Source organism: Prunus avium, chromosome 8 (assembly GCF_965620075.1).
Source record: "Prunus avium chromosome 8, drPruAviu1.hap1.1, whole genome shotgun sequence".
Lineage (NCBI taxonomy): Eukaryota > Viridiplantae > Streptophyta > Magnoliopsida > Rosales > Rosaceae > Prunus > Prunus avium.
In genome coordinates, this window is record NC_142291.1 from 24,684,767 (window position 1) to 24,703,134 (window position 18,368).

Sequence of the window (18,368 nt, forward strand, 5' to 3'; positions counted from 1 at the left end):
CACACCTTCGCACTCTCGCACTCCCGCATCTGCACCATCTCGCGCATTATTGCACTTGCATCGTCGCACTCTCACTCCTACACCTACACTTGAGGTCAGATCAGATCTTATAAATATAAGACCAGGTATTGAAGAGCTTCATGTAGATGTCAAGATCTAGTAGAATCAAAACCGACCCGAACCAAATCGATCTTAAACCAATTTGGTTTGGTTCAAATGTTTTGAGAATGTCAATGAAAATCAAAATTGGACCGTGTCCACCGCTACCAACAAACATAAAGGTTTTTTTTTTTTTTTATATAGATTTTTTAGCGCAAATATTTAACTTTCAGTCGCTTAGAAAAATAACTTTTTTGATTATTTAGAAGACTCTTGATTTTGCAACTATTAATAAAGGTATTTAGAGAATTTAACTAGAAATTTAAACCACCGTAATTTTTCTTTTTTCTACATTTTTCTTCTCATTTGAAGAAAAAATAATCAAAGCTATGCTCCATTTTATTTTTCATAGTGATAACTAACAAGAGGTATTGTAATTTACTAATAAAGTTATCAACTTAATATAATTTTTTATATTTTAATTTTCAGTATTTCTTCAACAGGTACCTTTTTAATGTAAATGTTCTTATTATTTGTTTTGGCTTGGACAAGCTTTTTAAACCAAGAGCCCCTTATCCCCCGTACCTCTCTCTTTTCCTTCAAACCCCAACTCATCTCCAAAAATGACTCTAGACTCTTATGAACCCCCCAAAACTCCATACATATAATAACATGCCATTACCCACAACCATAATACCACCGTCCTTGTGCCCTGCTCCAATCTTCCCTCCAAATCACCCCCATTTCCCGCCAAGAAACCAGTTTCCTCCAAGACCCATCTTTCACAGGCCAAGAATGGCAACTCTTTCTGGGTTCATTGCTGGGTCACAACTTGTGGGTTCTTCAGGCAGTGGTGGTGGTGGTGGTGATAATGAGGCCCGCACTCTGATTGAGTATGTTGGCGGCGGAGGTGTCGATGTGGGCGATGATCTTGTGCTTTTAATCCATCACTTACAGTACGCCTGCAAGAAAATCGCAGCTCTTGTGGCCTCTCCTTTCAATTCTACCCTTGGGAAGCATACGGGTTTTGCTGCCGGCGCCGGCAGTTCGGCCGGTGGGTCAGGCCGGGATGCACCAAAACCGCTTGATATTGTTTCGGTGAGTTTAGGCTGTTTTCTTTGAAACCCAGAAGATATAATTGTCTTTTTTTATAATGTACTTTGGTATTTAGTGATTTATAATGTTTGATAGTCATAATAAGTTGGGGAAGAAACTATGTAGTTGGTTGGAATGTTTGTATTGTTCATGTTTGGGGAATTGATTGTTGTAATGCAGTTCTTGGACTGATTGCAATGTAGATATAATTTCAGTGAATGTGATTCAAATTGCTTGAGTTGAACTTAACTCCTTTTGAGTTGAAGTAGCCTAAACTAGATAATTATTGTCCTCAAACATGTATGGGAAGTGATAAGAGATAAGAGATAATTTTTCAACCCAATCGGGCTTTACTTAACTGTCCATTGAATTGAGAAAAAAAAAATGCAATTAATGTTTAACTTCTCTTGTGCTTGACCCCTTTAGAAGATAGGCCTGAAATATGCTGTGTGTGCTTCATTGAACCCAGAGCATAGAACCTTTTTTTTTATTCTCTTTGTTACAAACTGAAGATGATTCAACTGCCTATATCTGATAACCTATGGCATGGGTATTTCAATTCAAATAATGTTTTTGGAATAACACCTATGGCTTTCAAATGAACTGCTTAAGCCAGACCAAAAATAAAACATAAAAAAGAAATGCTCTAGGATCAAATCTCTTCTCCATCAAGGTTTTGCGGATTTCCCATCTTTGTTGGTGTGGGGTGTTAAGGGTTAACTAAAAGAAAAAATTCAAATAAACTGCCGGGAATATAGCACTGATCATCTCTCCCTTTGTAAGTATTCACATTGGCTTGTCATCATGAATAAAGAAATAACATTTCTGATTAACTGACCTTTCTTGTTTATTATAGAATGAAATCATCTTGTCGTCACTTAGAAGTTCTGGGAAGGTAGCTGTCATGGCATCGGAAGAAGATGACACTCCAACTTGGATACGTGATGATGGCCCATTTGTGGTGGTAACAGATCCTCTAGATGGTTCGAGAAATATTGACGCATCCATTCCCACTGGAACAATTTTTGGGATTTATAGACGCCTTGAGGAACTGGATCATCTACGAACAGAGGAGAAGGCTTTGCTGAATTCACTCCAGACTGGAACTAGGCTTGTAGCTTCTGGTTATGTTCTTTATTCATCAGCCACGATATTCTGCGCCAGCTTTGGTTCAGGAACACATGCATTTACATTGGATCATTCCACAGGAGATTTCATTCTCACACACCCAAGCTTAAAAATTCCTTCTCGAGGTAACACTGAAATAATAATATACTTCAATATAGTAGATTTGATTTGAATATTTATATAGAGTTCTGACAGAAAAAAAGAAGAAGAAGGATTTATTCAGAAAAATCACGAAATTATCTAACCTGTACAATGACTATTACACGTTAACAATAGATTGGGCGGTTGATAATTGACTGTTATTTATCAGAATAAGCATCTCCTGACAAATACTACTATAACTTGGTAATAAATAGCCAAAGAAGTCAATTTCATGAGAGGGTCTGCATGTTTGTTTAAGAAAAACGAGATATTGAGGAATGCAACATAGAACCACTTAGTTTGCACTTACGGTGGCTCTTTATTTTCCAGGGCAAATATATTCTGTAAATGATGCTCGATATTTTGACTGGCCCGACGGATTAAGACTGTACATAGACACTGTGAGACAAGGAAAAGGCAGGTATCCCAAAAAGTACTCTGCCCGTTATATCTGTTCTCTGGTAGCTGATTTTCATCGAACACTACTGTATGGTGGAGTTACAATGAATCCAAGAGACCATCTTCGTCTCGTGTACGAGGCCAACCCTCTCAGCTTTCTGGTGGAGCAAGCTGGGGGCAAAGGCTCTGATGGTAAAAATAGAATTCTTTCAATTCAGCCAGTGAAGCTGCATCAAAGGCTGCCTCTGTTTTTGGGAAGTTGTGAGGACATGGAAGAGTTAGAGAGTTATGGAGATGTGCAACAGAAAGTGAACGCTGGATATGAGGTCTGATAGTATGCTAATACCACAAGATCCGGTGGATATATGGCCATAAAAGCCAACTGTGACATTTAAAGCGCTGTGTGTTTCTTAACCACTTCAAGTCCTAATAGTTGTGTGATTCCTTGTCCTCTCGGCAACTATATATGTCATGAAGAGTCTAGGTGTGAAAAAACAGGTGACATGAATCTCTTCGATTTTTGTGTAATCTCGTTTTATCTGTTTTGGTCGTGCATCTCTTGTTGTCAAATTTGAGCAATAAATTGCAGACTTTGCCATCATGTAAAAACTGAATGAGTACTTATTTATCATCTCATAGAAGTGCTGAAGCAATGAAAATATTGGTGTACATTTTTTATTTATGGTTTGTGCTGCTTGTTTCACTATCAATGGTCAAGGAAAAATTCACCAAACAGTCATTGTAATTTTGAAAAATTCACCGAAAAAATTACGAATTCTTTGTAACATGCACTTTCATTTTATGACCTCAAATTCATATTTTGACCTGAAAAAAATTCATTTCCAAGTTCCACATTAATAGATTTTTCTTTGAAGTTCCATTATAATTGAACAAGGTCGAGATTGAAACTATGAGAATGAGGGAAGACAGAGCCCCCAATTCTCAACGTTATAAAAATTGACCAATTTACCCATTCCGTCAAGTTCAACGTTTGGTATTTGTTGCGTAGATACAGCTGCACCAAAATGGATTCAGCTGCATCCTCAACTTGTGATACTCGCAAGTGCACGAGCCGTTCGGTAGTATAGCGTATGTAAGTGCGAGGTCGATCCCACGAGGATTGGTGATTGAATGATTCAATTCATTTTCCCTACACAAAACAGAAATGAAAAAGAAGGGAAATAAATAAAACAAGGAAGAAAGAAAATAACTAACTCAAGCAGATAAGTTCCCAAGTTCAATTAGATTAACGGATTGATTCTAGCTAATGTATGATTAAGCCATGGTGTGTGGTCATAACCTTGTGTTCCTAATTCCCTAATTTGATCATTTGTTGTCTAACCTAAAATTAAGCATTAGGAACCCATTAAGCATAGAAGAACAATTTAAACAACCAAGCATGTATCTAATCCCTGTTGTCGAATGTCCATACATACTCTTCCTATTCATAGTTCAATTCGAATTAAAGTATGGTGTCTACTCTTAATTCAAACCAAGATAGCTAACATGCAAACCTAAATGGTGATCAATCATTCAAACTAGCATATTAACTTATAAGCATAATGAATAAGAACAAAAATCATAATTGAAACTTGGAAACTAATCAAAATTGAAACTAAAGAAAAGAATTTACATAACAATGAAAATTAAAGTAGAACTTGGAAAGACTTAAAGGAAAATTTCAGCACAAATATTTCATTACAACAATTGAAAACTAGAAAATGAAACTAAGAGAATTTGAGGGAGAGAAGGGAAGGGAGCTCTAGAGAAGTGTTTGAGAGCTCCCCCCCTTGGGGTGTGTTTACAAGCTTAGAGAACCTCCCTATTTATAGGCCTAGGGGAAGTGAAAATCTGAATTCAATATGGCTAATGCATACAACACTTGTTTTATAAAATCTGAAATGGTTGATGCACTTGTATTAGAAAATCTAAATTGGGTGATGCACTTGTATTAGAAAATCTTGAATTGGTTGATGCACTTCACCAATAGATCCCACCAGCAGCCCTAGCTCATCTTCATGTCACCATGACCAAGCTTCCAACCAGAAATGATAGCTCATACCTAGCTCACCATGACCAAGCATCCAACCAGCACATGCTGAGGTCAGCATGACCAGCAACTTCAAGGGCTTACAACTTGGGCTTCTCTTAATCAAATTAGGACTTTAAGCACTCGAAATTGAAGTTCAGAATGTCTTCTTTCCAGCCATATATCATTTGGGCCAATCCAAGGTCGGAGGAGGAAGTTAAGGCCAAAACAAATTGCTAACTCATTTTGCGCGCTGATAAAATCCATCCTGAGCATGGCTCTGTGTTTGCTAGGTAACAGACTCCATATTTATCCAATGGGGCTGAATTTCGGATATGTTATAGTACACACCCATTGGAACAACTTTCATGAAGAATGCCCCCAAACCTAGATTTTGCTAGTCCTCGAGCAAAACAAAAGGAAAACAAAGATAAAAACAAACAAGAAGTTAATTAAACCACTTTCGTAGGTAACTCGATTGCATTTAGCGTATGCAACAAGCCTTTAAACCTCTAGGCATCCCTAGTAGGAGGAGTTGTGTCTCCTGAGGGTTTAACAGATACGATACCCACAAACGTTTTTCTAACTCTACAAAACAAAATGGTTAGAAAACTTATTAGACTTGTTAGTCCTTAACCAAAATAAAAATAAAAATAATTATACAAACAAAAATAAAACCAAAAACCAAAAAAATAAATAAAAGAAATAAATAAAAACAAAACAAAAGTAAGACTCAAAACAATCTTCCCGAACATTTTCTGAAGAGAAATGACTCATGCACATGACTCAAAAGTTTTTAACAATAAAAACTCAATTTTAGACATTATTCACAAAGCGGCAAAGTTCAAAACATAATATGCTCAAAGTGTAGTAGTGTGATAGCCAAATGCAACAAATTCCCCAATCTTAGTTTTCACACAATTTCAAAAATCATACAAAGCACAAGTTCAACTTCAAATCTCACCAAAGTTGTCCTCTCACAAATGAATCACTCAGAAGAGGGCTATAATGCAACACTCAGTTATAGACATGGGGATTAGAGTTAAATCATAAGGTACTTAACTCAAAAATAGGAAGATGAAGAACTTGCATTAATATGATCTCAAGAAGGAGGTCAAACACTTAAAAGTAGAAAAATGAATGCAATTCAACCACATGACATTTAAGATCAATTTAGGTCTTTATTATAGGTTGTAATGGGGCCAAGGGTGTAAGGTGAGTGAGAAATGAAAGGTATGGATAATACAAAGTCCAAGGAACTCACAATGTAAGAGCATAAAAAAAATTGTTTACAAGACTTCGAATCATCACGATTAGATTTTTTTTCTTTTACATGATCAAAACTCCTTATACCTTCATTTACAATGATTTAAACTCCTTTCCAAACACCAATGAAACCCAAAAACAAAATTTCATTCAACTACCATTTAAATTTTCTCTTTTCTTTCACCAATTGTGTGATTTTTTTTTTTTTTTTTTTTTTTTTCTTCTATGTAATATCTCTTCCCAAACTTAGCATGAAAAACACATCCGAATTAGAGCTCATGAGTTCCTTAGAAAGGTAAATATTTGTTTTTCGGGCTAAGGCGAGGAAATATAATTGGTAAAATGAAAGAAAAGGTTTACATGTAGGCTCAAAATGGTTAACAATGGAAAATCATGCTTAAGCATGCATAAGGTTAGCTTGAAAGGCACAAACGATCCAAAGAAGGCCTTAATATCATTTCTTTAAATGTCATGAAATCAAATTGCATAAGAATGAATGACTTTTAAGTGGTCAACCAAATCAATGAATAATGAGATCAAACAACAACTTTGATGACAAGAAAATAAGAGTATGTGTATAACACTCATGAAATGAAGCACAAGGCTCAAAAGCTCACATTATATGGTTATATAAGTCTAATTTATGCTTGATACAATTCTTTGGGTCATGCAAATCCTTTAATTGGAAAATTATGAAACAAATGGCAAATGCAAAGAAGGTTTCGAACATATCATGCTAGAACGATGCCAAATTAATTAATTAATGAATTATTATTATTTTTTATTTTACAAGAAGAATTTACAAGGAACAGAAAATAAATAAATAAATAAATAAATAAATAAATAAATAAATAAATAAATAAATAAATAAATAAATAAATAAATAAATAAATAAATAAATAAATAAATAAAATTCAATTTTCATTTAAGTCATGCAAACATTTATCACAATCTCATCAAATGTGTTCGGAAAGTGTCTCAAAACAAAACAAGACTCAAAATATAGAAAAAGAAAAAAAAAAAAAAAAAGCAAGAAATATATAATTTTTTTTTTAATAAGAGAAACTAAATTTACTTGGTAAACTCCAATACCCCCAAACCTAGATATGAACATTGTCCTCAATGTTTAAAAATTAGGAACAAGCAATGTCATAACAAGAAATGAAAGGTACTAAAGTAAATATAAAATCACAAAACACACAAGAATTGAAATAAAATAATTACAAAATAAAAATTACAAACAAACAAAAAAAATAAAAATAAAAAAAACGAAACAGTAAAACACTCGAAACAGAAAACAAACAGTCTTACACAAACCAAAACCCAAACGATTGAAAGCCCAACCCAAAAGAAGTTAACACGCTTTGAAACCTAACAACGGTGAAAACCCGAAGCCCACAATGAAGTCCGAAGCCCACATGTTATTATTAATTAATTTTTTTATTTATTTATTTTAATTTAATAAAATGTGAATTGGGAGTGCGAAGGCGGGTATTTACGAAACAGAAAAAGTGTGGTCCTTGATGCCTTGATTCCTGGGAAGTCACGGGGAAAATAGGTGAGGGACGTGTCGGCGTGCAGAGGCCGCTTTCACATCCCCCAAGCTAGAATTATTAGACTCGTAGGAAGGCGCGATGACTTTTTCACTTGAAGGTGGTGAAAGGTGAAAATGCAATTAAGGGGGTTGGGAAACGGGTGCGGCGACATATAGAGATAAGCCGTAAGGGCCGCACAGAACTCAGAACCGCAATGGCTAGGGTTAGTGTTGTGTAGATACAGCTGCACCAAAATTGATTCAGCTGCATCCTCAACTTGTGATACTCGCAAGTGCACGAACCGTTGGTAGTATAGCGTATGTAAGTGCGAGGTCGATCCCACGAGGATTGGTGATTGAATGATTCAATTCATTTTCCCTACACAAAACAGAAATGAAAAAGAAAGGAAATAAATAAAACAAGGAAGAAAGAAAATAACTAACTCAAGTAGATAAGTTCCCAAGTTGAGACTAATCAAACTTGAGACTAAAGAAAAGAATTTACATAATGAAAAGTAAAGTGGAACTAAGAAAAACTTAAGGAAAATTTCAACACAAAAGATTTCATTACAACAATTGAAAACTAGAAAATGAAACTAAGAGAATTTGAGGGAGAGAAGGGAAGGGAGCTCTAGAGAAGTGTTTGAGAGCTCCCCCCCTTGGGGTGTGTTTACAAGCTTGGGAAACCTCACTATATATAGGCCTAAGGAAGCTGAAAATCTGAATTAAGTATGGCTAATGCATACAACACTTGTTTTATAAAATCTGAAATGGTTGATGCACTTCACTAATGCATACAACACTTCCATTATAAAATCTGAAATGGTTGATGCACTTCACTAATAAATCCCACCAGCAGCCCTAGCTCATCTTCATGTCACCATGACCAAGCTTCCAACCAGAAATAATAGCTCATCCTGAGGTCAGCATGACCAGCAACTTCAAGGGCTTATGAATTGGGCTTCCCTTAAGCAAATTAAGACTTTAAGCACTCAAACTTGAAGTTCAGAATGTCTTCTTTCCAGCCATATATCATTTGGGCCAATCCAAGGTCGGAGGAGGAAGTTAAGGCCAAAACAAATTGCTAACTCATTTTGCGCGCTGATAAAATCCATCCTGAGCATGGCTCTGTGTTTGTGAGGTAACAGACTCCACAATTATCCAATGGGGCTGAATTTCGGATATGTTATAGTATACACCCATTGGAACAACTTTCATGAAGAATGTGGCCTCATCCGAGCTATGTAGGTTGCTGAAACAAAGTTTGCATTATGACCTACGAAACTGGGCTGGCAGGGGACTGTAGCCAAAATTGAGTTTGTCTTTAAGCTCTTCATCCATTCATCCAAATTAGGCCCTAACATGCATGGATTGCATCATTTACTATCCAAAGCCCTCATTATTACCTAAAGCTCAATGAACTGAAAGATAAACACAAAAAGGATTAAAAGCACAAGTTTAACTCAAAAACATAACCAAATCATAAGCTAGAAGGGTACAAAATGATATACAATTATGAACTGATCAAATACCCCCAAACCTAGATTTTGCTAGTCCTCGAGCAAAACAACACAAAACAAAGTTAAAAACAAAACAAGAAGTTAACTAGACCGCTTTCGTAGGTAACTCGATTGCATTGAGCGAATGCAACAAGCCTTTAAACCTCTAGGCATCCCTAGTAGGAGGAGTTGTGTCTCCTGAGGGTTTAACAGTTACGATACCCACAAACGTTTTTCTAACTCTACAAAACAAAATGGTTAGAAAACTTATTAGATTTGTTAGTTCTTAAGCAAAACCAAAACCAAAAACAAACATAAAAATAAAAATAAAACACAAAACACAAAAAAAAAACAAAAAAAACAAAATCAAAATAAAAACTCAAAACAATCTTTTCGAACATTTTGTGAAGAGAAATGACTCATGCACATGACTTAAACGTTTTAACAATAAAAGCTCAATTTTAAACATTATTCACAAAGCGGCAAAGTTCAAAACATAATATGCTCAAAGTGTGGTAGTGTGATAGCCAAATGCAACAAATTCCCCAATCTTAGTTTTCACACAATTTCAAAAATCATACAAAGCACAAGTTCAACTTCAAATCTCACCAAAGTTGTCCTCTCACAAATGAATCACTCGGAAGAGGGCTATAATGCAACACTCAGTTATAAACATGAGATTAGAGTTAAACCATAAAGACTTAACTCGAAATAGAAAGATGAAGAACTTGCATTAATATGATCTCAAGAAGGATGCCAAACACTTAAAAGTAGAAAAATGAATGCAATTCAACCACATGACATTTAAGATCAATTTAGGTCTTTAACATAGGTTGTAATGGGGCCAAGGGTGTAAGGTGAGTAAGAAATGAAAGGTATGGATAAAACAAAGTCCAAGGAACTCAAAATATAAGAGCATAAAACAATTGTTTACAAGACTTCGAATCATCACAATGAGAATTTCTTTTTCTTTTACATGATCAAAACTCCTTATACCTTCATTTACATTGATTCACTCCTTTCCTGAACAACCACCAATTTATTTTGAAGGCCCAAAAATGAAACCCAAAAATGAAATTTCATTCAACCACCACTTAATCACAACTTTTCTCTTTTCTTTCACCAATTGTGTGATATATATATATATTTTTTTTCTTTCGAAATGTAACACCCATTCCCAAACTTAGTATGAAAAACACATCCCAATTAAAGCTCATGAGTTCCTTAGAAAGGTAAATATTTGTTTTTCGGGCTAAGGCGAGGAAATAAAATTAGTAAATGAAAGAAAAGGTTTACATGTAGGCTCAAAATGGTTAACAATGGAAAATCATGCTTAAGCATGCATAAGGTTAGCTTGAAAGGCACAAACGATCCAAAGAGGGCCTTAATATCACTTCTTAAATGTCATGAAATCAAATTGCATAAGAATGAATGACTTTTAAGTGTTCAACCAAATCAATGAATAATGAGATCAAACAACAACTTAGATGACAAGAAATTAAGAGTATGTGTATAACACTCATGAATTGAAGTACAAGGCTCAAAAGCTCACTTTATATGGTTGGTTATATAAGTCTAATTTATGCTTCATACAATTCTTTAGATCATGCAAATCCTTTAATTGGAAAATTATGAAACAAATGGCAAGTGTAAAGAAGGTTTCAAGCATATCATGCTAGAACAATGCCAATTTTTATTTATTTATTATTATTTATTTATATGAAATCCAATTTTCATTTAAGTCATGCAAACATTTATCACAATCTCATCATATGTATTCGGAAAGTGACTAAAAAAAATCAAAATAAAATAAAAATAAAAATAAAAGCAAGACTTAATTAAAAAAAAAATTTAATTAAGGAAAAACCAAATTTACATGCTAAACTCCAATACCCCCAAACCTAGAAATGAACATTGTCCTCAATGTTTAAAAATTAGCCACAAACAATGTCATAACAAGAAATGAAAGGTACTAAAGTAAATATAAATCACAAAACACACTTGAATTAAAATACACAAATAAAATAAAATAAAATAAAATAAAAATAAAAATTACAAAACAAACAAACAAACAAATAAATAAATAACGAAACAGTAAAACACTCAAAACAGTAAGCCCTAAACAGACAGTCTTACGCAAACTAAAACCCAAACGTTTGAAAGCCCAACCCCAAAGAAAGTTAACTCACTTTGAAACCAAAACAATGGTGAAAACCTGACCCACAATGAAATCCAAAGGCCACACGTTTTAATTTTAATTTTTTCTTAAAAAGATAAAACGTGAATTATGAGCGCAAAGCGGGATTTCTAAAAAGAGGGAATGTGGTCCCTGATGTCGTCTCATGGATAGTCATGGGCAGACTGAGCGAGACACGTGTTGACAGATAGAAGCGCCGCAGATTTCACAAGCCGAAATTACGGGCTCATGGAAAGGCGCGAAGGCTTTACTGAACGCGTCCGTTCAGAAAAGACATGTCGTGATAAATGAGTTGGGTATGGTTGGAAAGCGAGAAGGTTGTGGGACTCGAGGAATGCTGGAGATTCAGAAATGCTTAGACGCTGCAATGGCTAGGGTTTGTCAAAGACTATGTATATAAGAAGGAAAAAGATGGGGATAAAAACAAAACCACAAACTCAGAAACACAAAAGAGAAAAGAAGAAAAAAAATCAGAAATCAAATGGCCTCTTCCTACCCATTTTCGTTGGATCTCAACCTAGCTCCACCGACTCAGACATTGGGCCAAGCAGCGGCACCAGTATGGATGCCCTACTTTGGCTCCTCCCGGGGGCCTGTGTCTGTCAATGACTCAATACTCCTAGACAACGATGTTGCTATTGGAGTTTGCAGAAATTTAGTGACTCCCAAAGATATACGTGTGTTCGGGACAAGGGATGACAACCGGGTCACGAGTGATGCCCTGGCACTGAGCGTGCAGAGTACAGCATGTGTCGCAAGTTTGGGTCATCGCCTACTTGCGAAGTCCCATGAGGTAGAGGTGCTGAAAGCTCAGTTGGCGGCGGAGCGAAGTATGGTTGAAGATTGTCAGAGTGCTATAAAAAGCTTGAAAAGGGAAAGGTCAAGGATAGTAGAGGTGAATCGACACCAGCTAGAAGTATTGCGGGACGAGAATAAAAACCTATCAAAGATGGTAGAGTTGTATTCTCGCGACATGCGAAAGCAGCTGGAGGACCTAGACCGACCGGGTAAACGCAAGAAAGCAGATCATGAGAGTAGTTACGCTCAAGCTAAGATTGCGATCTTTGGGAGCTCAAGTGATGAGCCCCAAGAGGCTGTGCGTGAAGACCCAGAAGTGGACATCCAGACGGCCAAACTAAAAGCTCCTATGGTCGAGACACCGAGCGCCAAGAAGAAATGATTTCAGTTTTTATTTATTTTTAAAGTTTTTATTTTTATTTTTTTTTATATAAAAATGTTATGCTATCTCAAAGAGACGATTGACCCTAAATTTGAAGAATGACAATCAAACAAAAACACGAAGACCCAAACATGAAATTTTTATTAGTTAAGTAAACACACAAATAGTTGCTTCTTCTTTTAAGAGAAAAACTTAAGGATGACCAGTTAAGGGCCTCAGAAAACACAGCCAGAGGTTCCGGGAAGGTTGGAGTGGTCACAATGGTCCCGCTTAAAACCCGAACTTCTTAGACACCGAAGGTGCCGTCTAAAGAACTCCTAGACACTGTATAGACTGTGGTTGCTCACTGGAGTTACCAAAAATTTAGCTCCTTCAAAGAATATCCTATGAGTTTTAAATTATAAAACCTAATAAAAACAAAATAAATAAATAAATAAATAAAAACTGAAATAAACACGCAATTCAAACAAGAATTTAAAAGAAGAGATGGGATTCTTGCACCAGGTGTCCAAGACGCATCTTTAATTTTGTCTCTTCTTCCAACTAAATTCTTGAGAAACCTGACAAACAAGAAGAAAACAATTGAAAAAAAATAAAATAAAATAACAACTGAAAAAAGCAAAAACACAAACATCAGAAAACAGGGAGGCAAAAGTAAGTGAAAGTGTAAGCATGCTCCCTTTAAAAAAAAACGTGCTCGCAATTTGCGCCGGAAATGAAGGGATCCGAGAGAAAAGAGCACAGGATAGCACCCTCGAGATCCGAACTGCTTTCGGCTCCCTCGTCTGTATAAGTCTATTTAAACTCATCTCGGTGAAGTAGAAGAGCACCCCGCATTTCTTCCTGCAAATTCAGAGAAAAACATCAAAAAATCCAAAAACAAAACAATGGCATCCTCATGCACTCACCTTGATGATCTTAACCTTGAATTGTCCCTTGCGCCACCGAATGCGCAGATAAGGGTTCCTCCAAATCATGTCTTCCCAAACTCCACATATCATCACGGCACGGCCTCAAACTTTGCTGAGGCAATACCGAACTTTTCTGAGGCACTGTCGAACAGAGCAGTGCTGCTAGGAGGCATGATTAGCAGCAAGCTCACTCCGACAGATCATCTGCATGTGGCACAGAGGTCTGATAAGGCAGCGGTAGAGGAGTCCCACAATTTAACTGTGCTCCACGCGGTCTCCGCTACCAATTTGGGCATGCGTTTACTGGCGAGAACACGGGAGTGTGCCGCGATGAGCGAGGAAATAGTTTCCTTGAAGGCTATGGTGGCGGACTTGCAGAAGCGGCTCTACTGTGCCAATCAGCACGTGGAAGCACTGCAAAGAAAAAATGAGGACCATGTGGAGCTGCTGCAGATTCTGCAAGTAAGAGATAATAGAGGCATGCCATGAAGATGAAGATGAAGACGAAGAAGAAGAAGAAGAAGTTGTTTTTATTTTTAATTTATTTGAATGTTCTTTTTTTTTTTTTTTTTTTATTTATAATTTAAATTTAAATTTTTTACTTTTTTTTTTCTTTCTTTGTAATGCAGTGTTTGAGTGAAATAAAAATAATATGTTTTTAACACTCAGAAATAAACTAACTAACCACACCACGTAAATAAATACATAAACTAACTTAACAAAACAAAAAAGAAAACAAAGAAGTTCCAAATTGATTTTTAAAAAAAATTTATTATTATTTACAACTAACTGACCACACAAAGAAAAATAAATAAATAAATAAAAAAAAGAAGTTCCAAATTGCAATTTACAAGGATAAAAAAAATAAAAACTCAAATTTCAATTTTTTTTAATTTTTTAATTTTTTTTAATTTTTTTTTTTTATATATAAAAAACACACAAATATACAAGCAACTCATGGATGACCAGTTAAGGGCCTCAGAAAACACAGCCAGGGGATCCAGGAAGGTTGGAGGGGTCACAAAGGTCCCACTTAAAACCCAAACTTCTTAGACACCGAAGGTGTCGCCTAAAGAACTCCTAGACACTGTATTGACGGAGACGCTCACTGGAGTTACCACGAGTCAGCTAATATAAAAAATCTTATTAATTTTTTTTTTAATAAAAGAAATAGAAAATTAAAATTACTAAAATAATAACAAAACAACTAAAGAGAAAAGATTGGAATACTCCCCCTTGAAGCGATTAGGTCGAGCATTGATGCATTTGGAGGTCGCGACTTCTCCCACTGCTCCACACTCCCCATTCTTATGATTGAGGTTGCCATCTCTCTCCATTTTTATTAAGCTATCATAAATTGCTAAAACGAACACGAAAAACTTGAAACAGAATTAAAGGATTACGAAATATATAAAAAAAAAAACTAAAAATGAAAAGGAAAAATCAACACACGTCCAATTCCATGCTTCAAAGCAACAAGCACCAATGGGTTGTGTAAGCTGGGACTTAAACCCAGTTCTCTTGCTTGTTGGGCAATTGTCCTTTTCTGTTGGACTACAAACACAACTTGTCCATTAACGTCATTAACTTTAAAACTTGAAATTGTCCAGTTAAGAAAAAAAAATAAAGTAGGAAAGCCAAATAGAATCAAACAATGTTACCGATCCCCGGCAACGGCGCCAAAAACTTGTTGTGTAGATACAGCTGCACCAAAATTGATTCAGCTGCATCCTCAACTTGTGATACTCGCAAGTGCACGAACCGTTGGTAGTATAGCGTATGTAAGTGCGAGGTCGATCCCACGAGGATTGGTGATTGAATGATTCAATTCATTTTCCCTACACAAAACAGAAATGAAAAAGAAAGGAAATAAATAAAACAAGGAAGAAAGAAAATAACTAACTCAAGTAGATAAGTTCCCAAGTTCAATTAGATTAACGGATTGATTCTAGCTAATGTATGATTAAGCCATGGTGTGTGGTCATAACCTTGTGTTCCTAATTCCCTAATTTGATCATTTGTTGTCTAACCTAAAATTAAGCATTAGGAACCCATTAAGCATAGAAGAACAATTTAAACAACCAAGCATGTATCTAATCCCTGTTGTCGAATGTCCATACATACTCTTCCTATTCATAGTTCAATTCGAATTAAAGCATGGTGTATACTCTTAATTCAAACCAAGATAGCTAACATGCAAGCCTTAATGGTGATCAATCATTCAAACTAGCATATTAACTTATAAGCATAATGAATAAGAACATGAACCATAATTGAAACTTGGAAACTAATCAAACTTGAGACTAAAGAAAAGAATTTACATAATGAAAAGTAAAGTGGAACTAAGAAAAACTTAAGGAAAATTTCAACACAAAAGATTTCATTACAACAATTGAAAACTAGAAAATGAAACTAAGAGAATTTGAGGGAGAGAAGGGAAGGGAGCTCTAGAGAAGTGTTTGAGAGCTCCCCCCCTTGGGGTGTGTTTACAAGCTTGGGAAACCTCACTATATATAGGCCTAAGGAAGCTGAAAATCTGAATTAAGTATGGCTAATGCATACAACACTTGTTTTATAAAATCTGAAATGGTTGATGCACTTCACTAATGCATACAACACTTCCATTATAAAATCTGAAATGGTTGATGCACTTCACTAATAAATCCCACCAGCAGCCCTAGCTCATCTTCATGTCACCATGACCAAGCTTCCAACCAGAAATAATAGCTCATCCTGAGGTCAGCATGACCAGCAACTTCAAGGGCTTATGAATTGGGCTTCCCTTAAGCAAATTAAGACTTTAAGCACTCAAACTTGAATTTCCGAATGTCTTCTTTCCAGCCATATATCATTTGGGCCAATCCAAGGTCGGAGGAGGAAGTTAAGGCCAAAACAAATTGCTAACTCATTTTGCGCGCTGATAAAATCCATCCTGAGCATGGCTCTGTGTTTGCGAGGTAACAGACTCCACAATTATCCAATGGGGCTGAATTTTGGATATGTTATAGTATACACCCATTGGAACAACTTTCATGAAGAATGTGGCCTCATCCGAGCTATGTAGGTTGCTGAAACAAAGTTTCCAATATGACCTACGAAACTGGGCTGGCAGGGGACTGTAGCCAAAATTGAGTTTGTCTTTAAGCTCTTCATCCATTCATCCAAATTAGGCCCTAACATGCATGAATTGCATCATTTACTATCCAAAGCCCTCATTATTACCTAAAGCTCAATGAACTGAAAGATAAACACAAAAAGGATTAAAAGCACAAGTTTAACTCAAAAACATAACCAAATCATAAGCTAGAAGGGTACAAAATGATATACAATTATGAACTGATCAGTTAGCAAAAACTAAGTCTATAAAAGGTAAAAAAAAGAAAGGGTAAAAAAACACAAACTCATAAACACACAAAAGAGAAAAGAAAGAAAGAAGATAAGAAGTGAGAAATCAAATGGCCTCTTCCTACCCCTTTTCGTTGGATCTCAACCTAGCTCCACCGACTCAGACACGAGGCCAAGCAGCGGCACCAGTATGGATGCCCTACTTTGCTTCCGCACGGGGGCCTGTGACAGTAACTGACTCAATACTCCTGGACAACGATGTTGCCATTGGAGTGGCTAGAAATTTAGTGACTCCTAAAGATATACGTGTTCTGGGGACAAGGGATGACAACCGGGTCGTGAGCGATGCCCTGGCACTGAGCGTGCAGAGTACAGCATGTGTTGCAAGTTTGGGTCATCGCCTACTTGCGAAGTCCCATGAGGTAGAGGTGCTGAAAGCTCAGTTGGCGGCGGAGCGAAGTATGGTTGAAGATTGTCAAAGTGCTATAAAGAGCTTAAAAAGGGAGAGGTCAAGGATAGTGGAGGTGAATCGACACCAGCTAGAAGTATTGTGGGACGAGAATAAAAACCTATCAAAGATGGTAGAGTTGTATTCTCGCGACATGCGAAAGCAGCTGGAGGACCTAGACCGACCGGGTAAACGCAAGCAAGCAGATCGCGAGAGTAGTTACGCTCAAGCTAAAATTGCGATCTTTGGGAGCTCAAGTGATGAGCCCCAAGAGGCTGTGCGTGAAGCCCCGGAAGAGGACAGCCAGAGGGCCAAACTCAAAGCTCCTATGGTCGAGACACCGAAGGCCAAGAAGAAATGATTTCAGCTGCATTATTGATGTTTTTATTTTAATTTATTTTATTTTTTTGGTTGTTTTTGTCTTTATTTTGTTTTGGAAATAAAAGAGTAAATTTGCAGAAGGAAAAAGAAAACGGAAAAGAAAGCACACTTTCCAAACTTAAATCAAACGAAGACGACAAACGGAAATGGAAGCACAGTTCCCTAACTAAAATAAAATAAAGATGATAGCCGAAAGGGAAAGGCAAAAACACAAAGCTCCAGAAAATGAAAGTAACGGGCAAAACAATAAACCACCAGAAAACACGGAAAAAAGAAAAGTAAAGTGAAAGTAAAGGTGCTCCCCCTTGAAGCGATTAGGTCGAGCATGCCCGGGAAATTCGAAATGGTGTTGGCACCTTCATCAGCATATGTCTATTTAAAGCACGCCTCTACAAGCGGATGATACCCAGCATTTCTTCCTGCAAACTCAAGGAAAAACATCAAAAAATCCAGAAACAAAAAAATGGCATCCTCATGCACTCACCTTGATGATCTCGACCTTGAGCTGTCCCTTGCACCACCGAATGCCCATACAAGGGCTCCTCCAAACACTGTCTTTCGAAACTCTACATATCATCACGGTACGGCCTCAAACTTTGCTGAGGCAATACCGAACTTTTCTGAGGCACTGCCGAACAGAGCAGTGCTGCTAGGAGGCATGATTAGCAGCAAGCTCACTCCGACAGATCATCTGCATGTGGCACAGAGGTCTGACA

The 18,368-nt window shown here is 36.5% G+C and overlaps 1 protein-coding gene across 1 annotated transcript; it reads left to right on the forward strand.

Annotated features, from left to right (window-relative positions):
* The first annotated feature begins 637 nt into the window (after nucleotides 1-637).
* LOC110766321 (fructose-1,6-bisphosphatase, cytosolic) lies at nucleotides 638-3,542 on the forward strand. The gene is made up of 3 exons (XM_021969624.2): nucleotides 638-1,197; nucleotides 2,051-2,447; nucleotides 2,794-3,542. The coding sequence occupies exons 1-3, from the start codon at nucleotides 739-741 to the stop codon at nucleotides 3,192-3,194; spliced, it is 1,257 nt and encodes a 418-aa protein (XP_021825316.1). The 5' UTR covers nucleotides 638-738; the 3' UTR covers nucleotides 3,195-3,542.
* The last annotated feature ends 14,826 nt before the right edge of the window (nucleotides 3,543-18,368 follow it).